General features: G+C 35.3%; 1 protein-coding gene across 1 annotated transcript in view; it reads right to left on the bottom strand.

Annotated features, from left to right (window-relative positions):
• Positions 1 to 25587, bottom strand: part of LOC105209110 (allatostatin-A receptor-like) — a 54653-nt gene that overhangs the window by 24355 nt on the left and 4711 nt on the right. Inside the window, exons 2-6 of the mRNA XM_054231096.1 lie at positions 20931 to 21490; positions 15463 to 15748; positions 15186 to 15336; positions 2444 to 2562; positions 7 to 82 (exon numbers count right to left, since the gene is read on the bottom strand). Of these exons, the coding sequence (XP_054087071.1) occupies positions 7 to 82; positions 2444 to 2562; positions 15186 to 15336; positions 15463 to 15748; positions 20931 to 21315 (1017 nt within the window). The 5' untranslated portion in view covers positions 21316 to 21490. The remainder of the gene's footprint in view (positions 1 to 6; positions 83 to 2443; positions 2563 to 15185; positions 15337 to 15462; positions 15749 to 20930; positions 21491 to 25587) is intronic.

Below are 25587 nucleotides of genomic sequence, written 5' to 3' on the forward strand. Positions count from 1 at the left end.
ACTTACATGTATTGGTAGCCAACATATGGCAAATGCACACACAACCACAACAACCATACGTGTTACACGTCGTTTGCCCTTCCTGCAAGAAAAAGAGAAGAAAGAAAGAAATGTGTTCTTAGTAAGATTCCGTTTTAGAATTTTGAAGCCTTTGATTAAATAAGGGACTATTTCAAATCAAAATATAAGGACATTCCTGTTTGTTCTTCTAAATTAAAAGTATGCTATAGGATATATATATATATATATTTGGCGTAGGAACCGCTTTAAGCGATTATAGCCGAATCCACCAGAGCGCGCCACTCATTCCTCCTTTTTGCTTTTTGGCGCCAACTGGAAACACCAAGTGAAGCCAGGTCACTTTGCACTTGGTCTTTCCACCGGAGTGGAGGTCGTCCTCTTCCGCGGCTTCCTCCAGCGGGTACTGCATCGAATACTTTCAGAGCTGGAGTGTTTTCTTCCATCCGTACAACATGACCTAGCCAGCGTAGCCGCTGTCTTTTTATTCGCTGAACTATGTCAATGTCGTCGTATAAATCGTACAGCTCATCGTTCCATCGTCTGCGGTATTCGCCGTTGCCAATGTTTAGAGGACCATAAATCTTGCGCAAAACCTTTCTCTCGAAAACCCCAAGAGTCGTCTCATCGGATGTTGTCATCGTCCACGCTTCAGCGCCATACATCAGGACGGGAATAATGAGCGACTTATAGAGTTTGATTTTGGTTCGTCGAGAGAGGACTTTACTTTTCAATTGCCTACTCAGTCCAAAGTAGCACCTGTTGGCAAGAGTGATTCTGCGTTGGATTTCAAGGCTGACATTGTTGGTGTTGTTAATGCTGGTTCCCAGATAAACGAAATTATCTACAACTTCAAAGTTATGACTGTCAACAGTGACGTGGGAGCCAAGGATAGGCATAGGATATAGTAATGAGTGTTTCTTTTGTCAAGAATTTAACATAATTTTAAAGTTATGGATTTTCCATTATGATTTAAAAATGATTTCTGGCAAGTTACCGTCGCTGCTGACTCGAATAAATTCCAATCAAGAGACTCAACTTTCGATCACTTTTTGCTGCAATTGGGGCTGTATGTCAGCAATAAACGTTGTTCCGGAGTATGTATGGATGTTCATTGCGAAATGGCAAACCCAACTGAGTATAAATCAAGTAAAAGCTGTCAAAAAGCCCAAGTCCGAAAAAAAGTATTGCCAAAAAAGCCACGCGTCTAAAAAATACCCGTTTGTTGCGTTTGAGATATTTTCCGAGAATGCGGCAATTAAGGTGAATCGTACAAATGCAGAGCTACTAACGGTCACGAGTTCGAAAACAACTTTAAAAGGAAATTTAAGCTCCAAATATTCTTATTGTTTACGCATTACCCTGCTTACCCCCTTGCTTTTATTTGCATTGCACTAATTTGCGTTTGCATTCTTTTTCTACTTTTTCCATTCCATTATCTGCCAGTTTTTCATCATCGCTTTCTATGTGCTTTTCCTGTAATCCTTTGTATTTTTTTATGGCCTCTTTCTTCCCGCTATTACAACTACCGTCTTCACCTTTGTCCCTTCATTGCATTTCGTGCAATTCTTTGGTTTTTTCGCTGTTACTTTTTATGCAGTTTACTTGCTTTTCACTTTCGTAAAATCTGATTTCTCTTTGGAAACCTTTTAAGTGCACTAACTTTGTCAGTAACGGCCAGTTCGATATCTCAGAAGCAAAGTAATTTTGTATACTTACAGCAGCTTTCAGCATTTTACCGTTAAAAGCTGACCTCTACTGTTTAAGCTTTTCAATCAAGTTATCTGAATTCCAACCATCAGAATCTTGTTCAATTAGTTGTAATAAAGTTTCAGTTCGTAAAAGAGTCACTACTGATAACTTATCTTCGAAAGCTGCCTTTTACACTCAAAAAAAATTTAATATTAAAAGCTGAGAGAATGGAAAATGAACCAAAAATGTTTACGCTCAACTCAAGCAGAAAGCAAGGCGAACCATTTCAATAATTCTATAATTAAATTATGTCCGTTGCAAGCATGAGCACGCTGCGTTTTCGCGGATTTCTTATAATACGCAAATATCTTTGGATTGACAGGATTTAACGGAAGCGCGTAAAAATTATCTACCGTTGAATGATTTTATATTGCTGCCGGCAGTTGGGTTCGTACACATATACTGCTGTACATACGTAGTTACACAACGTAATTCAATGCGTAGGCACGTTTTACCTGCATGCCAGGCAATCGCGTACATTTCGACGCGGGTTGGAGTATAAATGAATGAAAGATGGAATGATTGCAAGAGTTAAGGATCTTCATGCGTAACTTTTGTCGATAGCTTCCTTTACACGGAAAACCGAATTATACATGTATCTCTATGTACTATTGTGTGTGTGTGTGTAATTAAACCATGTAGCGCTTTGTTTTCATACTCTTTCGATTCTTACCTTGATTCTGCTGATGGCTTACAGCCGGGCGCACTCTTCCATAGGCGTGCCAACATTAACATGTACAAGAAGAAGATCAGCGTTAGCGGTGTAACGTATGATGAAGCGGCAAAGGAGACCTGTAAAAGTGAAGAGTATAAAGTCCTTGAGTGGCTGAAGATTGAAAATTTCATAAAGAGAAAGAACTTTTCTGTTTAAAATATATTGCTTTCAGAGATAAAGCTTAAAAGTAGCATACAATATTGAAGTGGTATTTAAGAGACCCAGTCTAGGGTTCTCAAAAGAGGCCTATTTATAAGTTTATTACTTGGTCAATCTTAGGAATTTCCTTTTTCGAGAGAACACCTACAGACGATTGTGATTCTAGGAACGCTTGCTTTCTCAAATAAAATGAAATAAATTAAAATAAAATAAAATAAATAAAATAAAATTAAAATAAAATAAAATAAAATAAAATAAAATAAAATAAAATAAAATAAAATAAAATAAAATAAAATAAAATAAAATAAAATAAAATAAAATAAAATAAAATAAAATAAAATAAAATAAAATAAAATAAAATAAAATAAAATAAAATAAAATAAAATAAAATAAAATAAAATAAAATAAAATAAAATAAAATAAAATAAAATAAAATAAAATAAAATAAAATAAAATAAAATAAAATAAAATAAAATAAAATAAAATAAAATAAAATAAAATAAAATAAAATAAAATAAAATAAAATAAAATAAAAATAAAAATAAAAATAAAAATAAAAAAATAAATAAAATAAATAAATATTTATTCTAAAATTCAAATTAAATTATTTTTTTTTTAGTTCCTTAAAGGCGTTCTTTAAACCAAAAAAAAGTATTCGAGTTTTTGAACATACAAATTGGCCCGTTCAGAAGCTGCTTGGTTGACTACCGAATGATATTTTAACGCGATTAATGTGAAAAAGATTCGCTCATGACGCAGTAAATGCCAGTTACCGCTAGGTAATTGGAAGTGGAATTCTTACTATATGTTATAGCCTATAGAAATACTTCTGAGAACTGTGAAACAATATTATTTTTAACTGATTACTATTAAAATAATTAAATTTCCTTTTCTGCGAAACATATCTGCTTCAGACTTTTTTACTCAAAACAAGGCAAAGCACAAATTTCAATTTAATAAGTTGACCTAAATTCGTCACATAATGCTATAACCTATACAAACATTATATATGTATGTATATAGTATGTGTATACATCGCATATAAATGTATGTTATAAATTCCCGGAAGCTTTTACTCATTACTTTATGTGTTTGTATTGTAAATTGATGGCCAGTCATTTTATTGCTTGGAAAGCTGTGAAGAATACGAATTTACAAACTACTATGTATATATAAATACGCGGTAAGTTGTTGTTCAAGTTAATCCACTTGGAACTTTTATTGCCAGTCATTTGCACGCTCATTTATTAGTTAACATCTAAATGTTGTGTAATTAACGCAGCATTCAAGTACTGCCTGACAAATCTGACGTAATCCACTTTAATTCAGTTAAGAAACATACAATTTGTACAGTGTTAAATTAAGCTGCCATGGTTTGTAGATCAAAGTTCTTCGATACTATTGGCTTTAGTATTTATCGTATGTATTTGTATAGTAATTAAAGAGAGTTTTAATTGCATTACACGCATTAAATATAAAGCGCTTTGTCATGGACTAATGATTTGAGGGAGCAAGTAGAATAAAAATTACAGTTATTGTGTACAGAAAAGCTATTGGACTTGATGACCTAAGGAGCCTGGTATTGTCCTGTGGACGATATTAAATGCGCTCTTATCAATCTTCTAATCTTCATTCAATGATTTATGATCCTTTAATAAAAAATATTACAAAAAGAGACTTCTCAAGTATATTTTCCTGAAATCAGGTTGGTCAGTTCTATTACTTATTGAACTAAACTTCGTTGGATCACAACTATATTTCGGTTATAAATCCTGTTCTGGTCGAATATGTTTCACCCTTCCACATTCCTTTACAATTTCAATATTTGTATCAATTTATTTGCCTGAATTTTTGAAAAGTTTTTCACACACAGTTTTCCACTTCAATTTATTTACAGTTACGACAATAGCACAACCTGCTATCAACGCTTTTCATAACACTTCTGTTATGACTATCCACTTGTTATTTCTTCCGTTTTTCATTTTTATGTAAAATTTATTGTTTCACAATTGCTTTGTCTTCATGCAATTCACCAATAATAACGTGAAACCGTACAGGTGTGTTTACAGGAGACTGCCACCATCTCCACTCTCTGCCTCTCTCCCTTTGCCTGCCATCTCCAAGCCAATATGGATGCAAGTGCCGCTCCATTTGCATTTCTGCTTCACTCGCAGCCAGCCATGGGGTTTTGTAAGCGTCAATTCGCCTGGTCGTTCGCACTCTATGCACGCCTTTATGATTTTCGTAGCGTTTCGTTTTCCAATTCATTGAATTTGTCATTGTCATTTTGTTTTCGAAGTCGAAATGCTGACGATTGCTTGTTAACTTTATTTTTCTTATTTTTGACTTTATGCGGAATTTTATGGCAGAATTTATATGTTGTTTGTCCTTAAAAGCCAAACGAAATTTAATAGTAAAACTTAGACTCTGAAATGCTTATGCGCTTGAAATTCTTTATTTGTGCAGTCAAAGCCAGTTTACGAGAAGCGCTATAAATATTTTACAGTTATTTGATATAAATGTGTGACTAGGCGGAAGAAAAAGTCATGAAATTGGGTTCATAAAATACGATAATATTCTATGCCATGCAAAAGAAATTGCACGATATTAGAAGACTTTCTGAAAAACTTTAACGATTCCGTAAAATTCATTTCCTATACAACTCGTTGCCTGTTTATCTTATAACAGTTGCTTCCTGCCGTTCTATGGAACATTTAGTTTAAAAATATCTTCGAAAATTAAATTGGAAAATTTTAAAAGTACTTTCGAAATTCCTCTGCAAGCATTTTACTTGCTGCATGTGCTCTCGCCTTAACTATCATAATATTGTTTGGTAGAAACGGGAACCATTCTTAAATTCAGCCTTTAACGATATTACTATTTATCAGTTTTTTCCTCAAATTTGATTTGATTGCATTTTATTAAAAATATATTTCGAATTCCCATGGAATCAGACAGTAAATGTGGTATTTTAATACATTTTGACAGCAGCTCCATCTAGCGGACATTTTTTAATTGCCGTTCAATCGTCTGTTGACGTTTATAAACTTCAAAGGATGAATTACTCTATTGTATATTACTAAACGGATTAATTATCGAGTGTTTTTCAATATAATGTCAATGGGTTTATATCCCTTCTCTATACCTATCCCTTTATCCCTTAAGAGAGCTTTTCAAATGCGTTAATCGTTTGAGCGCTCAATTTGCACAGAAAAGTGTGTTTTCCATTAAGTCTGACATTTAATTCACCTTATTTCTTCTTCAATGAATACAATCAGTAAACCCGATTGTTTGTTAAATTCGATTAACCGTTCCATTTAAATAAGTCCAAATAAATAAAATCGAAAATAAAACAAATTAATATAATTTTCCTTTGCGTTTGTATTAGCGCTGCCGCATTACACTCGGCCAACAGGTTCATAGGTTTATCGCACCGGAATAAATGTGAGCATTGAGTGGACATAACCGTAATTGCGTAGCGTTACGTTAGCACTGATAAATGGTTATTCAACAAATAAATTGAAAATAGTCGCGCGTAAATCTGTTACGGTTATTTGCTGTGCACTTGAAGAGTGCGAGTTAAATGAAGTAAAAGGTGAAAATGTAATTTTATCACTATTTTTACATGAATTCTGTGGTTGAAAAATAAATATTTACAAAGTGCTGAAGTGGTTGAGGTCGAAGGTGTTATATGGAAGTTTTAATTAAGGTTGCAGCAACTCAAAAAGTGAATAAATAATCGGAGACGGAGTGTATATGATCCATGATATAGTAGATGAGATCTGGTATAACTTATATTAGATTGGCATATATCTCCCTTCTGCCTTTTGTCTTTTGAATTTCGCGGTTATGTATAAAGCATTAAATAGCGCGTATCTGGCAATACTATACATCTTTGAAAGGTCATGACATAACCTACAAAACGTTCAATGCAAGATTAGTTTGGATATTGCGTTCAACAGTTATAGGCGTGTAAATATGAAGTTCACTAACGCCGAAATTCGCGCTATTTTAAAGTTTTCCTTCGTTAAAGACCAATCCGCTAGAGAAACGTTTCGTGAGATTAATGGTGTTTTGGGGGATGGTACTCTATCAATTCGAACTGCGATGGAATGGTTTCGACGATTCAGAGCGGGTGAAAACGACACCATGGATAAGCCAGCCGGCGGAAGCCCAGAAGATGGGAGTTAGTAACCAAACTATTTTAAACCATCTGCAGAAGGCTGAATACACAAAAAAGCTTGATTTTGGGATGCCGCATGATTTAACGCAAAAAACCTTCTGCACCGAATCAACGCCTACGATATACTGCTGAAACGGAATGAACTCGTCCCATTTCTGAAGCGGATGTTGACTGGCGACGAAAAATGGATCACATACGACAATATCAATCGAAAACGGTCTTGGTCGAAGGCCGATGAATCGTCCCAAAAAGTGTCCAAGCCGGAATTGATGGCCATGAAGGTTTTGGTCAGGCAATCGACCAGAATTGGACAACAGGAAGTGTGTATTGTTCCACCCGGACAATGCCAGACCACACAATTCGTTGATGCCTCGTCAGAAGCTAAGGGAACCCGGATGGGACGTTTTATCGCATCCACCATATAGCCCGGACATAACGCCACCTGTTCCTGCCCATATAGAACGCCCTTAGTGGTGTAAAGTTGAACTCAAAAGAGGCTTGTAAAAAGTGGCTGTCCGAGTTCTTCGCAAATACGGAGGGGGCTTCTACGAGGGGGTATTATGAAGTTGCCGTCTATATGGAAACAGATTATCGAATGAAACGGCGCATATTTGAACTAAATCCGATCACTGTAACACTTTTCATAAATCATTCAATGAAGAGCAAAATAGCGGAATGGAGATCTTTGCCAACCTTCACTTCACTGTGTGCCCAGCCTGAACAATCATACTTTTAGCTTTTTATTTAATCCCTAGATTTATACAGCTTGATTTTTTTTTCTAAAAATATGAGATTCTAACAAATTCTCACTGGGTTCATTAAATAAAAAGTTCAACAAGATTATCTACACCTCTGAACACAGTTATAAATGTCTTATGGTTTTTTCCAATTTCATTTTCATTAAAATGGAAAACACCCAAATGTGCAATAAATTTGAGTCTCAAAACTTTTTACAGCTTTTTAAATGATTGGCGGCTTATGCAGTTAATTGAAAGTGAAATCCCTGTAAGCAGCGAATTCTTGACTAAGTGCGATTACATATTGTACATACATGTGTACAGAAATGTCTTCGCTTTTATGAGTTCATGGATTATTGAAAGTTACATACAAATACCAATAAATAATAAGCAAGTTGTGCCAACTTATTTCCTTTGTCAACACATTTTAATAGCTTTCAAAGTTTATAGCACTTGGATGTTGTTTGCAAGCTTACATACAAGTATATGCAAATATACAGTTATATGAAATTATATGAACTGAAAATGAAGTGACAACTGCTGCACAGCGCGTCTGTAGAATTCAAATAAATATTTTCATTATGAAAAGTTTGTTGATAAACTTTGAGAAATCACAGCGGCTCAGCGCGAAGTGTTCTAATTGAATTATGCACGAGGCGCTATAAGAATAAGTACAGAAATAAATAATAATAAATATATTTGCACGCGATGATGAAATACAAATGCACATACATTGATATACTGTGATTAAAATTTATTTTTAGTAGCAAAGTTTTTAGTTTCCTAAATCACGAATGACTATACAACACAATGTTATGATCCTTAAGGCGAGTGCACACGCAGAAAATAAAGAACTTGTAGGGGAGTCAAAAGTTTTTTGACTCTGTTTTCGAAAATATTTTTATTTTCTTAACTAATATTTCGGAAGATCAATCCATTTCACTATTCCACATTTAGTGACATTTTTTAGTAATTTATTTTGCTGAAATTGATTCATTTTATACAATTAATTGTACCCATTCTTAAAATCTCATCCGTTCCCTGTGTCTTGTTTTGACCGATTACTAATAGCAACCTTAAGTTTATTCATATTGGTTTTAGTCTTTCACTTATTCTTGGGCAAATTTTGTTTATTTTAAAGGTCAATTCAGTTTGAGCTTTGTTTATTTTAAAAGAAATTCTGTCTAGCTTGTTCCAAATGGACACTATATTTCTATCTCAGTAAAAGATGCTTTAGTCGCTGTTCTTCATTAGCTCTCTCGGGATTACTAACAATCGTGCACTCAAGAGCTTAGATGAGACTGACATTCAATTGGTTAACAGTGTTTCTACAACAGACAACAACTTGCCACTAGCTCGAGCGTATACTTGAATAATTTCATTCCTAGACACTTATTGAGTTTGTCGAGGTGTTATTTTAATTTAGAATCCAACTAATTAGCAGAATTGGGTCTACATCAAGTGGCCTTGTACCGCCTTATAGCCTTTTCGCACAAGAGTTAATCGATAAATTAACTGGGGTTTTCTCGATTAAAGCACTGATTGTGATCCCTCATACTATAGAGTCATCTTTGAACCACCCTGTGGTCTTAATAAAGTGAAAAAGTTCACACAATTTGATATGAACAACTTCACCCACATTCTCGAGAAAACCGCGTCCAATAGTTGCGATTCTAAATTACAAGGTAACCCCAGTCTGCTGGCGTGTCTACAGACAGACAGTGTCCCGTTAACACCCTTACAAGGGTTCTTGTGTCATTCATCTTAAATTTCAATAAACTACATGTGCGGCTCTTACTCCACTCAGGCCACGAACAAGTCGTTGATTGTTTCCATTGTGATTCAGCCGTATCAACAGCATGTTTATCTATTAGGTGTCTGGACGTTGTCTGAGGTATATAAATTCCCTCTTTATAAGCCTCCAACTGCAGTGTTGTGCCCAATCTGGCTAGTTCATCTGCTACACAGTTTCCAGGAATGTCACTATGTCCCGGGACCCATTGCAGGTGTATCGTGAAAAATGATGTCATAGTCATTAGTAAATCCAAGCATTCTTTTACTATCTTCGATGATATTCTTTGCAACTTTAGTGATTTTAAAGCCGCTTGACTATCCGAGAATATGAATATGTGTTTAGTCGTTAGCACTCTTTTTGACAAAACGAGAAGACTTTCTTTAATTGCAGTGATCTCTGCTTGGAAAACACTGCAGTGATCCGGTAACCGGAAAGCGATTCTGGTATCCAGTTTCTCTGAAAATATCCCACCTCCTACTCGTTTGCCTATTTCCCACTCCTCTCTAGAGTGGAAGTATATGTGTAGGTCCGAATTTAGATTCATTTCTATGGGATTGCGAAAGTCCGTAATATTTGGTAGAAATGGGAACTTGCCGAGTATATTGGAACGTCCCCTATTGCAGTTTTGCAGTAGCGAAGATTCTCTCAGCCTAAGTGCCGATTTCGCCGCCTGTTGTTTGCAGAATAGATCTATAAGCAGTAAATACAGAATCGCCTCTAATGCCTGGCTCGGCGTTGTTCTGAGAGCTCCACTGAGACATATACATGCAGCTCTTTGTAAACTTACGATACGCTTTACTGTGTACTTCTTGTCAATTATTGGCCACCAGACCAATATCCCATAAGTCATAATCGGTCTTACCACAGCTGTGTAGAGCTAATGTGATACGCGGGGAGTTAGTCCCCATTTTTTCGAATACAAATCGAGTTGAAATTGGAATGCTACTCTGCAGGTTGTTGTCCACGCTGGGAATTTTGAGCAATCAGCTGATTCAACTTAAATTAATTTGGCTGTCCGAAAAGGCTATTTTATTGATTGAGCTTTAGGATTAAATAGTGCATGTGTTGTTGTTGCAAAAACTAGATTTTTTTACGACTCAATATTGTCAGCCTCGAGAATAGCGTTTTTAGATCCCGAACTATTCAATTGGCCATCCAGTGTAAGACAAAAATTCTATTAGATCCTAATTTTTTCTTCTCTATTATGTTAAAGCTACATCAATATATTTTATGATACTTTAACGCTCCAATGGAGCATCAGGAACTTTACCTACTTTCATGCTTTAGTTTACAAAGTAAACCTGGTGAAATTCAAGATAAATAAAAAATATTCGCAGCACTGAAATTGCAAGTAAGCTCAAGGTCATTATAGTGGAAAAATAAATAAAGAGTTTGTAGCGTCTAAAGACAACAGAAGCACTTTGGAACAGTGTGAGCCACACAAAATGAAATATTAAACCCTTCCGACGGGCAATTTCTTTCGCTTTGGACAACTTAAGTTGTGTCAAACGATTTCGAAATTGATTTAAATGTCAAAAAAAGTAGTAACACTTGCTGCCAGTTACTACCCAACTAGCAAATAAAAAGTAAAAATGAATGGATGTTTATATACCAGAATGTGTGTTTGTGATTACGCTGGAGAGTACGAACGAATACGCCACTGAATTCTGTATGAATGCGGACAGGGAGCTGCCCGTAGTGTCAACAATGGTGGTATTACAAAGATTTATAGCTTATTATGCGTGTCACCCTTTCGACAGCGAACGATTGCTGAGCAAAGTATGCGATGCTTCGATGAGTTCTCAAACGCTGAGAAAACACAACTGAAGTAAACATTCGCAGAAGTGATGATGTACAAGTATGTATGTGTGCATTACGGAGTGCGTTACAAGGAGGACAGCATAGTGCCACGTAGCAGTAAGGCGATTAGGACTACACACAGCCACACAAGGATACATATAAGTAAACATATTGGCTTGAGTTGAAAATAGAAATGTCGACATTCTAACTGTGTTGACGATTATGATAACAGGACATTCGATACGCTTGAGTGCTAAGGAAGTGTTGTTGAACCGTCTTGTTGCGCGTGGACTTTTAAGTTTGTGATATTTTTGTATGTGGGTAGGAGGAAGCTTCTATTCCACGCAGAGAAATGTTAAACTATTAAGAAAAAAATATCAATTTCTATTCCTAGAATTTCATGAATAAATTCCAACTAGTCAGTAAAAAATAAGAGTTATACCAATTTTTGGAATAGTTAGTTCAGAAAGAAGGCAAAATTGAGTCCCAAAATACTCAATATAAATCAAATAATGATTGTCCCTCACAAAACAGAGCTAAACTGTTGTGTATCTAATTTGGATTGGTTCGAAACTAATATATTTCTAACTAAAATCTGACAATTGACATCCCGTATGACATCAATATGCGAAAGCAACAGTTACTGCATCGAAAAAGACAGCCAGCTGACTAGTTGATCTTGCAGTTCACACTAGTTGCATTTTAGTCTATAATTAGTTTATTTCCCTACTAGCTTCTGACACATAAATTCTTCGAAACGTCACGAACGCGCGACATCATATTTATTATTGGCACTCATCATCCATCGTCTGGTATTGCGGCAATACTTATAATTTCTGCCTTATTACCCTTGCTGCGCTTCATTTCCTTGCACCGGATGCTTGTTTGGCTCGCGAACATGAAAGCGATTCTACAAGTATCCTTCCGGCGGTATAACAAATAAATTGTCAAAGAAAAATATGAACTCTCAACTGTCAAGCATGACAATTGTATTTGCACCGAGTAATTTGTTTGTATATAAGGTATACATACGATATATATATAAGGAAAATTAAAAAAAAAAATGAAATGCTTCGTACACAGGTTACTCCGAAAAAGAGGTTGGGTCTCATTCCTAATAATTACCCATCAGTTATACATACACTCCTGCAAATATGTTTTTGAGTGTCCTCTTGTTGACTCATTCACTTTACTTTGCCTCAATATTGCCTCCTCTATTGACTTCTAATATTCAAGTAGCTGGATGTAAATAATCTAACGTCGATATAGAAATTTACATAAAGTATTTTGCTCATTTACAGCGTTTGCGTGCAGTCGAGCGCAGATAATTGCTGTGTTAAGAGTTGTCAGCGCTTTTGGCAAACAATACAATACAATAATGTAACGATGCGGACAATAAGCTCAATTGACACAAATCCGTGTACATAGCTGTAGACACACATCGAGTATATATTACATAGTACAAGTGGCAACGGCAGCTGTGCAAATGTCCTTAAGTGAGTGCCAAATACTCACAGCAGTTGAGTAAATAGACTTAGTTGGATTTGTAGAAGGATATAATAATGTCTTAGTTTTGTGTTGTTAGTTAACGTGTCTAATAAAGATGATAGTTTCTTCTTCATTTGTTAGAAAACTATTTTAAAGTACTTGTTAATTCTCTAAACTTTGTGTGTTGATGAGAACTACGTCTGACTCGACGTAAATAATAGCTAATCTTTGGGTAATGTATCAGAGCGAGTTAGTTGTGGTATTCTATTATTCTGAAGAAGTTCTTTTCTAGACTTACTTCACCTTATTTTATAGTCATCAATAGAACACCCTTTTGAAATTCAGAACACTTTTTGTTATGATCTTGTTATACAGGATTTCATCTATCGATCGTTTGAAAGGCACTGTATGTCTTATTTAACATTTCGGATGTTAGTTAAGCCCCTTTATTGCTCTCCGTAGTCTGTAATTTCTTCCGTAATTACTTTCCATGAACTCTACTACTCTACGAAGCCCGACACAATATTTACAATCCCAACAAAGAGACTTCTAAATATCAAAATATTTTAAAGACTATGAACGAAGATCATAACTTCACCATTTCCAAACAGAATAAGAAAATAAAATCTCATTTAATAACAAGTAAGGAAAGGCTAAGTTCGGGTGCAATCGAACATTTCATACTCTCGCAATTTATTGAAGAAGTTTCATTAAGATAACATACAAATTAACCCATTAATTCGGCATAAAGTTTAATATAATAACGAAAATCGCCATTTATAGTATATGAGGGCTGAGGTAATTCCTGAACCGATTTCATTCATTTTCATCAGCAAGGTACACTATATCCAAGACTATACGCTCACTTAATTTTGCTAAGATAGCTCACATATTTACCAATACATATATGCGGAATAAAGTTCACCGTATTTTTGAAAAACCTATAATTAGGTATATGGGAGCTAGGAGAAGATACTTTTGAAAAAACCTACAATGAGGTATATGGAGATGTTATGACCCGATTTTAATAATTTTTGGAACAGAGACACACTATTAGAAGAAAACAATTTCCTCTGAATTATATTAAATTATCTGAGAGATTTACCCATATTTTCGGTTAAAATTTGTTCTTAGGCGCTGAGTTCAACATGTTCGATATCTGGGGCCTTGTAAAGTTATGGTCCGTTTTTGACAATTTTTTCACAAGTGAAGCCAGAGATGATATGCACTATTTGTGTAAGGTTTTATTCCGCTATCTTCATTGGTTCCTAATGTTTACATTATAAAGTGAAGGGATAAGATGGAATTCAAAATTGAGTTATAAGGAAAGTAGCCCATTTTTTGTCCGTGTTATCAGGGTGTCAAGAAAATATTATATACCGAATTTCATTCGAATCGGTCGAGTAGTTCCTGAGATATGGTTTTTGACCCATAAGTGGGCGATGCCACGCCCATTTTCCATTTTGTAAAAAAAATCTGTGTACAGCTCCCTTCTGCTTTTTCTTCTGCAAAATTTAGTGTTTCTGACGTTTTTCGTTAGTTAGTTAACCCACTTTTAGTACTTTTTAACCTAACCTTTGTATGGGAGGTGGGCGTGGTTATTATCCGATTTAAACTATTTTCATGGTGTGTGGTGGGGTATGTAAGAGAATCGACTGCAGAAAGTTTGGTTTATATAGCTTCATTGGTTTGCGAATTAAATACAAATAACCGATTTGTGGTCGGGGCCACACCCACTTCCCCAAAAAAATTACATCCAAATATGCCCCCTCCTAGTGCGATCCTTTATTCCAAATTTTTCTTTTATAACTTCATTTATGGCTTAGTTATGGCACTTTATGTGTTTTTGGTTTTCGCAAATTTGTGGGCGTGGCAATGGTCCGAGCCAAGTTTCGTTAAGATACCTTAATTTTTACTCAAGTTACAGCTTGCACAGACGGACAGACGGACGGACGGACAGACATCCGGATTTCAAATCTACTCGTCACCCTGATCACTTTGGTATATATGACTCTATATCTAACTCTTTTAGTTTTAAGTGTTACAAACAACAGTTATGTGAACAAAACTATAATACTTTCTTTGCAACTTTGTTGCGAGAGTATAAAAACATAATACAAGTTTTCTAACCTCACTCGGCACAGATCGTGAATCCGCTAGAGGTCGCGACAAGATCCCGTGACCGATCTTTAGGTCATTTACTATATTCGCTTTGTGTCTCAACCTTCAATCTGATACATTGATGGATGTTAAAGATATTAATTTAGACACTGGAGAAATATATATATTCCAGATACGTGGAAACTATCATCATTACCGATGTAGATCCCCAAGAATGACATTCTATGGAATGCAAGGCTCTTACTGGGATTTATGTTAATACTGTAGAAATACAAATTTCGAAGGAAAGAACCCTAAAAGTGTTTCAATCCTGATTAATGAAATCGTTATCCAGTCGTAATTATTATGATTGGAACAATTTTTTCTCTACGTTGAAAATGACGCTTACTATATTATTACAAAAAGTATGACATTCACCTGAAAAGCAACGAGATTCCAGATACCCTCATGCGATGAAAAGACACACGCTGTGTAATTGCGTCCTTTGAAATAGTACAGTTGCACAGAGTGCGACAACGCCACGGGTATAGCTGATGTCACAATGGCCACCCAAGCACAAATGATGGCGCTGCAAAAAAAATATTTTTTTTTATTCAATTACTTTCTCTAAGACACACAGAAGCAAAGCAATTTGCATGTGTCATATATAGGTTAATTTGTAATTATTGTGATTATATATTGCGTTTATACTCACAGCATCGCATTGCGTTCGGTACGCAAGGACATGCTCGTGACCGGATGTACGACAGCCAAAAAACGATCGAGCGACATCAGCACCAACGTGTAGACACTGCCATGACAGGTAACTACAATCATGTATTGCACAAATTTACACCATAAGTTGCCGAATGGCCATTCGGGCAATACATAATCGGTTGCCGTGAAAGGCACACAAAAGATGACGAAGAGTATATCCGAAATGGCTAGATTGATGATAAGCAGGTTGGTGGTGGAGCGCATCTGTTGATTGGCGACGACCACTGAAAGGAGAGGAAGAGGAATTATTTCAAAGGTTAACGGAGATGATATAATTTTAAATTTCGCTACTGAAGAGTTAGAATATATACTTTATTCGAGTAAAATATACTGATTCGAAAAAAAAAAAATAATTCAAATTACGGTTGGTTCCATTAATCTGAAGACGAAGGCTTGTTCACCTCTAATTCAGTTATAACTTATTTTTCGATACTCTTGTCTCTTAGATATTTCTTAGAACTCTCCTTCCAAAATCTCCATGTTTCATTCGTTTGAAATTATCATATTCATAAAGCAAAAATTATGAGGAACTTATTGAGCACCTTATCGCACAGTTAATACTCTCTTCTCAATTCTCAATTGCCAAAATCTACCAATGTAATTAACGTGGTAGTCCAAACTAAGTGTTATTGCATATATTTGATTGCTAGTTATTGTTCGGAAATCGTAGCTGAATCAAGCTTTCAACCGAACTAGTACCAATTTCTTGTACTAGTACTCTGTACTCATATCACAGAGAATTGAATCGAGCGATGGTCATGTTATATTTAGAGGTTGGTAAGAGGTGCGCCATTTACTTAGAAAAGGCAGCCAAATGTAGCACAACAATGGCAAGTGAACAATGCCACGTCTTCAGACACTTAATTGGAGGAAATGCCACAAACAATTGTGTCTTATTGTTGAATTGAATGTCCAAAAGCCTGTATGGGTACATGTCAGGTAGAGAACAAAATTTTGTTTCATTGTCCTTTGTCTATTTTTGCATATTCGAAGAATGTAAATGCGTATATTTGTCCTACTTGGAGAACAATGTAAAACACATTTTGTTGACTATTTCACTTTATTCTTAAGGATAATATTGTACTTATTTATATATTCGTTCGTGGTTTAAAAAGAACATTTTAGTCTTATGATCCACAAAGTTGGTATAGAAGAATAGTACGTCGTTTGGAGATTAAATACTTCCAATGACTTTTGAAATGTTAGTTACAGTCACTGAAGGAATTATATATAGTCTGTTCTCAGTAGTTATGCTGGTTAATGGTTTTCTTGAAACAATCCTCTCAACTGGAGATAGCTTGGCTCTCAGAGGGTTCGGAAGTCAGGTACGGTATATTTTTTTTCAAACTTCATATCATCATGTAGATTGATTTTAATGTCGATTTGGCTTAAGTTATTATCATAAGAACGGATTGTTTTCGTCAGTGTATCTTAGTAGAGGAAAATATATCACTATTTTACCAACGAAGGGATTGTTGCCAATTTCAAAAGGCATTAAATGACGTTAAAATGTTATTGAAATAACAATTCTAGTGTCACCACCCATAAGAGGTCTGTGCTTGTAGAAATGAAACCACTTTACTCACATCAAACACGCATTTTCCCAACATAGTCCTTAAAAAATGACATACCAAATGCTACATTGAGTGACAAATCATCAGCAGCATTGTAAACAAATCCAGTAGGACTTGACAAATGTGTCGCTCTTTTCAAGGGTACTTAAAGCGAATAAAATACTTAAAAGCCAGCTTTAAAGCTTATTTTTCCGTTGACGGTTTGTATTTGGGCTTATTTGCGCCCTCGCCTCCCTGCCTTCACCTCGGACACAGCCACACAAACACACAGGGTTTAGCCAAGTTTTGACATGAATTTAAACTTTTTGCTTTGTTGTAAGCTTTTACGCAAATATCGGATGACATATACATATGAAATGGTATATATATGCGCATTTAGGACTCATAAAACAGACATGAGTGCAAAACAAGCTAAGCCATGTCAAAGTTGTGGCTAACAAATCCCAAAGATCTGCCGTTGCATGCAAACAAATTAATGCATGTACTAGTATATATAATATATACAAAATATATGCGATTATATATCACCTCTTTAGGTATATGATGAATTATATATGAATTAAAGTATACTCTTACAACTCTTCGCTTTTTCCGTAGCACGAAACTCAATTACCTTTGTATACTTTTTTTTAGCAAATTTAGCTAAACCGAAATAGAAAGAAAACAAACTTTTAAGTCATTTAAGTTAAAGCAACTTCTCGTCACATTGTAAGATCCTTCAACATGTATATAAGAACACTTGTATGACACGAAGTGTATATGTCACCAGCTGTTTCAAGGTGAGTGAGTCTCTCGTTGTAATTGTCACATCAGCAGAAACGGCAAGAATGCAAGTGGACAGTTGTGGGTGTGAAAACAAGTGCCGCACCAAAATGTTGTTTTATTTTAACAATATAAAATACATGTGAGTAGGACTGTGTCGGACAAAAGTATATGTGCATACAGTGTCTACAAGGAAAATAGTATCCTTACAATTACTAATTAAAATAGACTCGAATACTCGATACTTTCTTCGAAATTAATAAAACTCTCACTGTTTCTTCGGCTCACGCCAGCTCTTCCCGTTTTTTCATCGCTCTCAGTCTCTTTGGCTGTCTGTAGTTTCTACCAGTTCTCAGTGATCATAACACCGTGACTCTCATCGGTTCTCACTTGGTCGTATTGTCTCTCACCAGCTCTTCCTAACTTTCATCGCTTTTCTCAGGTTCTTGCTAGGACTCACTGGCGACATAGCACACACAGATTCCATTTAACCAACATATTTTTCTGTGGCTCTCTTCGTCTCTCAGTGTCTCTCACCTTCTTTCCGCGTCTCAACCTCTTCCGGACTTTAACTGAGTTCCTGCGGCTCTGAATAACTTTTACCGGTGCTAATTAAATACTATTTGTTCGAAATAATTTGAGTTTTATCGGGCTCTATTAACTTTCCTCAGCTGTTACAGTTTTATTTTCCAGCATTTCTTACTGAGTCTGACTTCCCGATTATTTATATTTCTCAACTGTTCTCTGTGTATCTCAACGATCTCTTTGGCTCTTCGGTTACTCATTGGTTTTCCCCAACACTCAGTAATTTTATTTTCATTGAACTTTGTAGTATACGAGTATAGTCGCTTTTTAGTTGCCCATACTGTAAGCCCTAGTGTTTATTAGCAAGAATACACATCTTTCCCGTGACATAACCCTACATACATTTATGTCTTGTGATTGTGGCATGGAATGCAAGTGTTGTTTGTGGCCTGAAATCCATCTTATATTCATTGGTCTAGTGGTGTGAGGATAAGTGAATATTAGGAACCTAAAGAAAATCCGAAAATAAAAGCAACGATAACAAAAGAAACCCCTGAATCGAATAAAAATTAGTGAAAGGCGTAAGCAAGCTAGTCGATATACCATTTTACATGCAAGTTCAAGACATAATAGTCAGTGGCGGATGAAGTGGTTTGCGACAGAAAGAAAATGGCAATGAGAAAAAACTATTACTGAGTGACCTTGGCTTCCCCACTTGCCACCAAAATAACTGGGCCTGACACCACACTTTGCAAACCTATTCAGGTGTCCAAGCAGCTAGCTGCCTCTAAGTCTACCATCGATAGTGATAGTTGTGCAAGCCGTAGTGTACCTATTCGTTTATATGAGTTCGTGTAGGTCCTTCATTTCAAGAGCACTCAACGTCGGCACGTTCGCACACGCCTAAATACTTTTGCTACACCTTTACACCTGTGTTCAACGTAAGCGTAAATGTTTTCTCATTTCACCTGTTATACGGCAACATTCATTATGTTTGACTTTGTTGGCGACCTGGTCTGCTGAGGAAGCGAAAGAAATTAAATGCATACTAAATACCGATATTTTGTTGCAATTAAGATTATTTTTTTAATTTCTTCTTTACGATGCGAGTAATTTTTTAAAAGAGGTATTGCTTTCTTTATATATTTTAACTACCAAAAAGTTGTGCGACTTTGAAAATATATAGAAAACGCCTTATTATAGCCAGTGTAGGTAGGCACTGTTCCACCTTTTCACTCAACAAATTTTGAAGATAATAATGACTTAAATATGATTTGCAGTTTGTCTTGTGGCATATTAGAAATGAAGTTAAACTGAAAAAAATTTATCATGGCATTGGAAGCAATGACAGGTCATGTCGCTCTTTGCGAGATGAAATGATAAAATTACGTCAAAATCCAATTATCACCTTAGAAAAAGAATTATTCGAGTTTCTTAGCACAAGAAAATGTTTATCAATAATATCATTCAATTGTCAAAGTCTTAAGATTTAAGTGTTAAGATTTCAACGAAATGAAATAAGAAATTTAGGCGTGGCTATTTATCACAATGAGCAAGACAAATGTCATATTCTCACTCCTCATTTAGATATAAAGGCTCCGTACGCGAGTGATGCTGAAATGACGATATCAAAATCAACACTAATTGGCGATTTGTGTGCGGTAAAATGCAAAATGAACCCTAGCGATTATCATAATAGTAAAAAAAAATGAATTTAATTGCCATTTATATATCACCAAATTCATCGATGAGAGATATAAAATTGTACATCGGTAAAGCTTTATTACCGTTGTCAACTGCAGGTTCGGAAGCTTTTGCAGATATTTTCGGAGAACCAGTAGAGTATAGCGAACGACCGGTACTCCTTGCGGGAGATTTCAATGTAAATTTCTCATTGCCAGAAGCTGAACCATTGTTGGCATTCCTCAGAGAGAAATTTTCATTAGAAGTGATCAATGGAAGAAATGATCCTACGACAAAAGGCGGTACGACTATTGAAAGTGTTGGTCACTCCACCATATTTTTATTCTTTCCCTCTCGCTAGTTTTCTTACATACAAAATGATAAGCATTTCTTGGAATATCACTAAGAAGTATAACTTTTTCCGCGGGTAAGGACTCCACGCACAAGTTTTTTATTCATTCATTTGACAATCCTAACAGTAGGGACCAACAAAGCTCTTTTTGGTTCAATTATAAATATGACTCATATTGCATGATTTGTATAAATCTAACGAATTCGGAGCCTTTTCGAAATTATACAATTTCAATACCCTAAATAGGAAACAATATTTCACTGATTTTGGTACAATTGTTTGTACCCCAAATGGTTTGCCTGCAACCGCAAACCCATTAAGCAGTTATCTCACACACCCACTGTTTACACTCATTTGTTAAATATGCAAATATACATATGTATGTATGTCCACACAAATTTTAGTGACTGCGAGGACAGTTATCCATAATCAACACAAACAAATGTACTCAATCAATATTCACACATACATTCACAAATATTGACATTCGATTTTCATTACTTTACTCACCTAAAATGACGAGCGCATTTCCCAGCAGGCCAGCGAGTCCGATGATGCCGAAAAATACGGGCACAATTGTTGATACAACGCGTTCTAATGGGTCCATTTCGAATTCAAATAAACCATCCCGCGGCAAAGAGTAATTTCCATCATAACCCATCACAGCACCGTCTTGTCCAGGGAATCCGGTGAAGCTAGCGCTTGTGCCCCCAATGCCAATTGCATTGTCCATAGTCGCGTTAAAGCAGTCGATAGTGTTGTTGTTGGTCCAATTGGGCGGACAAAGTCCCGGCAACACCGCCATTGTTGGGCGCACAACGAACGATGTCGTCAAAGCGACCATAACGGGCGCCGTCGGACTCAGTGTGGGCGCGACGCTCTGATTGTGCAGCATATTTCGGTTATTTTCGTATTTGGCGACGCTTTGTTTGCATTCCTAAGGGTGTGTAGCGGGAGGAGGGTTTGCCGTCGGGTCTGCTCTGTGACCAGAATTGATAATTGCGACAAATGGCGAGAGGATGTGTGAAATGCGGATTTTCTTTTGGTATTTATTAGCCAATTTTATTTGGCTGCGTAGAAGAATAGACGTGGGAGAAAAGATAAATAAAATTAATCTTCGGTAGCGGCGTAAAAAGTCATATAATCTGTGAAATTAATCTATGTATATATAGATATATATATATAATTAATATGTTATAAATATACTTTGGCTTTTTGCTGCTGCGTCAGTTAAATTCGCACGTAACTAAATATTGAAATAAGCGATAAAAATAAATTTCATTGGCGTTGGCGTTGGGGTTATTAAGATTGCCTAACTTATTCCAAATATATTGGAAAATTTCACCGGAATCGCTTGAGAATCGTTACTTGGGGGTTCTTAGGGTCGCGGATTACGAATTTGACGTTACTTTTCAAAATTGAAAATGACGGATCCAATATGGCGGACGCTATTTTGAAAAAGCGGATTCGGAATCAGCGACCCCGAAAACCACCGAAATATGCGTTTAAAAAACGCTGTCAGCCAAATTGGTTTTCTGGGGCTATGCCAAAACCCTGAACTGATGAGGTTAAATGGACCTGGTATTCGGATTGAGCGACCCCAAAAACATATGGCATGCATATAGTAAGACCCCCATGACAAATATTTTTTTGTGGGGCTGTGTTATTAAACACAAAATTTAAATCTGGAAAATATATCAGCACACGCTTTCCGGAGTTGAGATATGATTTTAATCCCTCATTCTCGTAATTATTTTACAGTAAACATTCTTTTAATATTAAGTATTCTTGCTAAGTTGACAATTTCACAATATTAACAATGAAGAGGGAATATAGAATGTATCACTTGAAATAATTAAATTGTTGCTTTCCCACACATCATCACCGCAACTGGAACAATCTGCGCATTTTAATGTGATTTTTAGTGGCTGCTGTTGACGTACATTTGAGTGAATTGACATTTTACGAGTTTTTCACATAAGCGGGTGTTAATTTAATTGTTTGCTGCTTCATTGCCTTCATCTGTTAAGCTCAGCTGTCATTTCGATGTAATAATTTCAACAATTCCAATTAGTTTGCCTCCTTCATTGTGCGAGTATTGTCGGATGACAGCTGCGCTTTTTGCTTTCTCATTAGTTTTTGTTTCAGGCTCTCTAATAACAAAACAAGAATTTGTGGTTTCATTGTAGGTGGAAGAATTTGCATGTAGGCGCATTTGACGTTTGAAAATTTGCGTATATTTAGTACTGCATAATGGCTTACTTCAGTAATACTTTATAAAGAAATTTTCTAAACTAAAACTAATTTTGATCGAACAGGATCTTATTTAAGATTTTAGATCAGTAGGTGTTTTAGAGCTTTGAGTTTTTCCTTAAAATATGATTTTTGAGATTTGTAAGTGTGTTTAACAGACGGGCTTAGATAAAATAGTATTATATATTTCACGAAAGTTATACAACCTGATAAAGAACTATATACAATATAAAATTTCCTTAACGCTTCAAATTTACTCCGCACTGTGTCTCCTCTAGCTTTATATTCTCTATGTCCCTATGTGACACGTTTGTGAAAGCTGAAATGTGGTTGAAAAGTGAATAACGAAAACTGTTAAAGAGAACAGCAGGATATCAAAAATAAATTAAACTAGGGGAGGCATGCTAAAGGTTATAACTTAGAAAAGGAAAGCATTTAAAAACCGATGAATTGAAATGTGATGTAATAATAACTAACACTTTAAAGCTTTTAATACTAAGAGGGTATAATTTGAGTCTGCATATGTATGAAAATATATATACCTATAACAAAGCAGAATGTATTCAACAATGTAATAATTCAAACACTAATATTTTAGCCTATTAATATTTTTATATTTTTATCCTTTTGTGCGATTGTTTAGGCCTTTTAAGTAACGGTAGCCTCGAATAGGTAACATTTAAATTAAACAACAAGGCAAAGGGTGTGTGTTTGTAATTTGGCATTCCATTATTCGTTAATAATGTTCTTTGTTGGTATTGTTGTGTAGATAAATAGAAGTAGACGACATTCGCCCAAAGCGACAACAAATTTTGGCCTTAAAATATTTTTTATTTACACATCTTTGAATTGCGTTGCTTCTCACCTGCCACTGCGGAATTTTCTTAGGCAAATATTTGTATAAGCTTAAATTTGGCCGAAATTCTGTCAACGGCGTTGTGTGAATTCTTTAAAATTTGTGTGTGCTTTTATTTGAATAAGGTGAAAAATCTCAATGAAATTGTCTCAAGTGTTGATGCTTTCCTTGTTTTACCATGCACTTTTTTATTTCGTTATGGGTCCTGTAAATGAACAGGGCTTCAAATTTCTTACCTATTCATACTGATCCCTAAATCGAAACTGATGACTTTTTTAAAGCAAAAAACCAATTTTACCCAAAAATAGTATTGAAAAATTTGGAATATCGTTCTATCATTCTCATTGGCTGTTATGTGGAATAATAAAATAAAAGTTTTTTCTGTTAAACGATACAAACTTGCCAGCCGGTCTATTATATGTATGTACAACTACAATACAGTAATATTTCCAGAAAGCACCTATATTTACAAAATGCATATATTCATTTAATTTGGCTTACTTGAAATTTAATGGAGCTCTTTTATTATTCATCTCTGTGGCGAGTTGCAATACGCATAAATTAGTTACATTCGGTTTACCATATGTGTTTCACCGTGATATATTATACCCAAATATATATTATCCTGAACAAGGACTCCTTCATACACTCTCATTAACATAATAGTAGCAAGTAAATTGTGTGCCGAGCACAACAACTCTTAATTATTGCAACCAACTAGGTGCACAGTTAGTAGGAAGCATAATGAAGTGACCTTTGGTGCTGTTGAAATTTTATTACCTCGAAATATGGAAATTTTAGTCAAATTGCAACATTTTCAACTAACTCATTTCACAATTATGCTAACTGCAATACAAATTGTATGCGCACCTAAAATTAGTTAGCTTTTAGTTAGTTAAATGATATACTCATATAGTAAATGTATTCGATGAATGTTACGAATTGTTAAAATATCAAGAATTACATATATATTTATATACATCACTCGACTTTTTTTTATTCATTTTTAAAATGTGTTCTTTAGAGGTAAGAGGCTTGAGTGGCAATTAAAGTATAGAACATTTAATAACATATTCAATGTAAATTTTGGTTTTCAACAGATTAAACAGAAATATGACTAAGCGCTGAGGTCTCAGGTATGGTCGGTTGGTTTTCTACAAAAAACTCAAGTTTAAGGAATAAAATTGTACGATTTATAAACGCATGATACAAAGCTTCTTTGGTTATTTTAGCTTCTTGATAAGTAATATGATTTTTAGTGAAAACTTCAACTTCTTTGGAATATCTATATACATATGTGTTCTATAATTTGTCCAACCGGTGTACAATATAAACTGATACCAAATAATAAGAAGTTAAAAACAAGAAAATTCCACTTATAAGTAGTATCCACATATTTGTTGAATGGTTGTGTGATAAATTTAATTATCCACAAGTGAGTTTGTATCTTCAAGTGCTTTTGCTTTTGTCGCGAATTCAGTTTCTGCCAAATAGCAATTAGTGGCCAGCCAAGTGTTCATAACACGCAGATAAAGTGGTGAAATATTCGGTTACCTTGTGGCTATGCTGCCACAGAATATCCCGGTCGCCAAGTGAATATTCTGGTTCAGACAGTTGCGGTTCTTTATTGAAGGCGATAGTGTGCAAAAGTCACACACGCATATATGCATTTATCTTCATGCTCCAACGCTCGCACACAAGCGCTACTTCATTCATTACAGAGTTGCATGTTAACATGTTGTTTGTTTGTAATGTGTACTCATGCCTCTTAACTGCTTTTGGGTCTGGTAAAATTTGTGTGTGGACTTTTGCGAATTTACTCCGGAAATTGCTTTTATTATGTAAGTTTGGCTTGAGTAAAGTTTGATAGTATCTTTAATTGCCACAATTGGTGGGGAATATTTTCACTGGCATATGCGTATAGATATGTGTGTTTCGGTACATATGTGTGAATATTAATTTAATTATAGGTAATTGTGCTTTCGTAGGTAATAGTTTTCACCCTTATTCAGGCATGTAAAACTTATGAAATAAGGTCCAAAAATCATGAAATGCATA

This window comes from Zeugodacus cucurbitae, chromosome 5 (genome assembly GCF_028554725.1).
Source record: "Zeugodacus cucurbitae isolate PBARC_wt_2022May chromosome 5, idZeuCucr1.2, whole genome shotgun sequence".
Lineage (NCBI taxonomy): Eukaryota > Metazoa > Arthropoda > Insecta > Diptera > Tephritidae > Zeugodacus > Zeugodacus cucurbitae.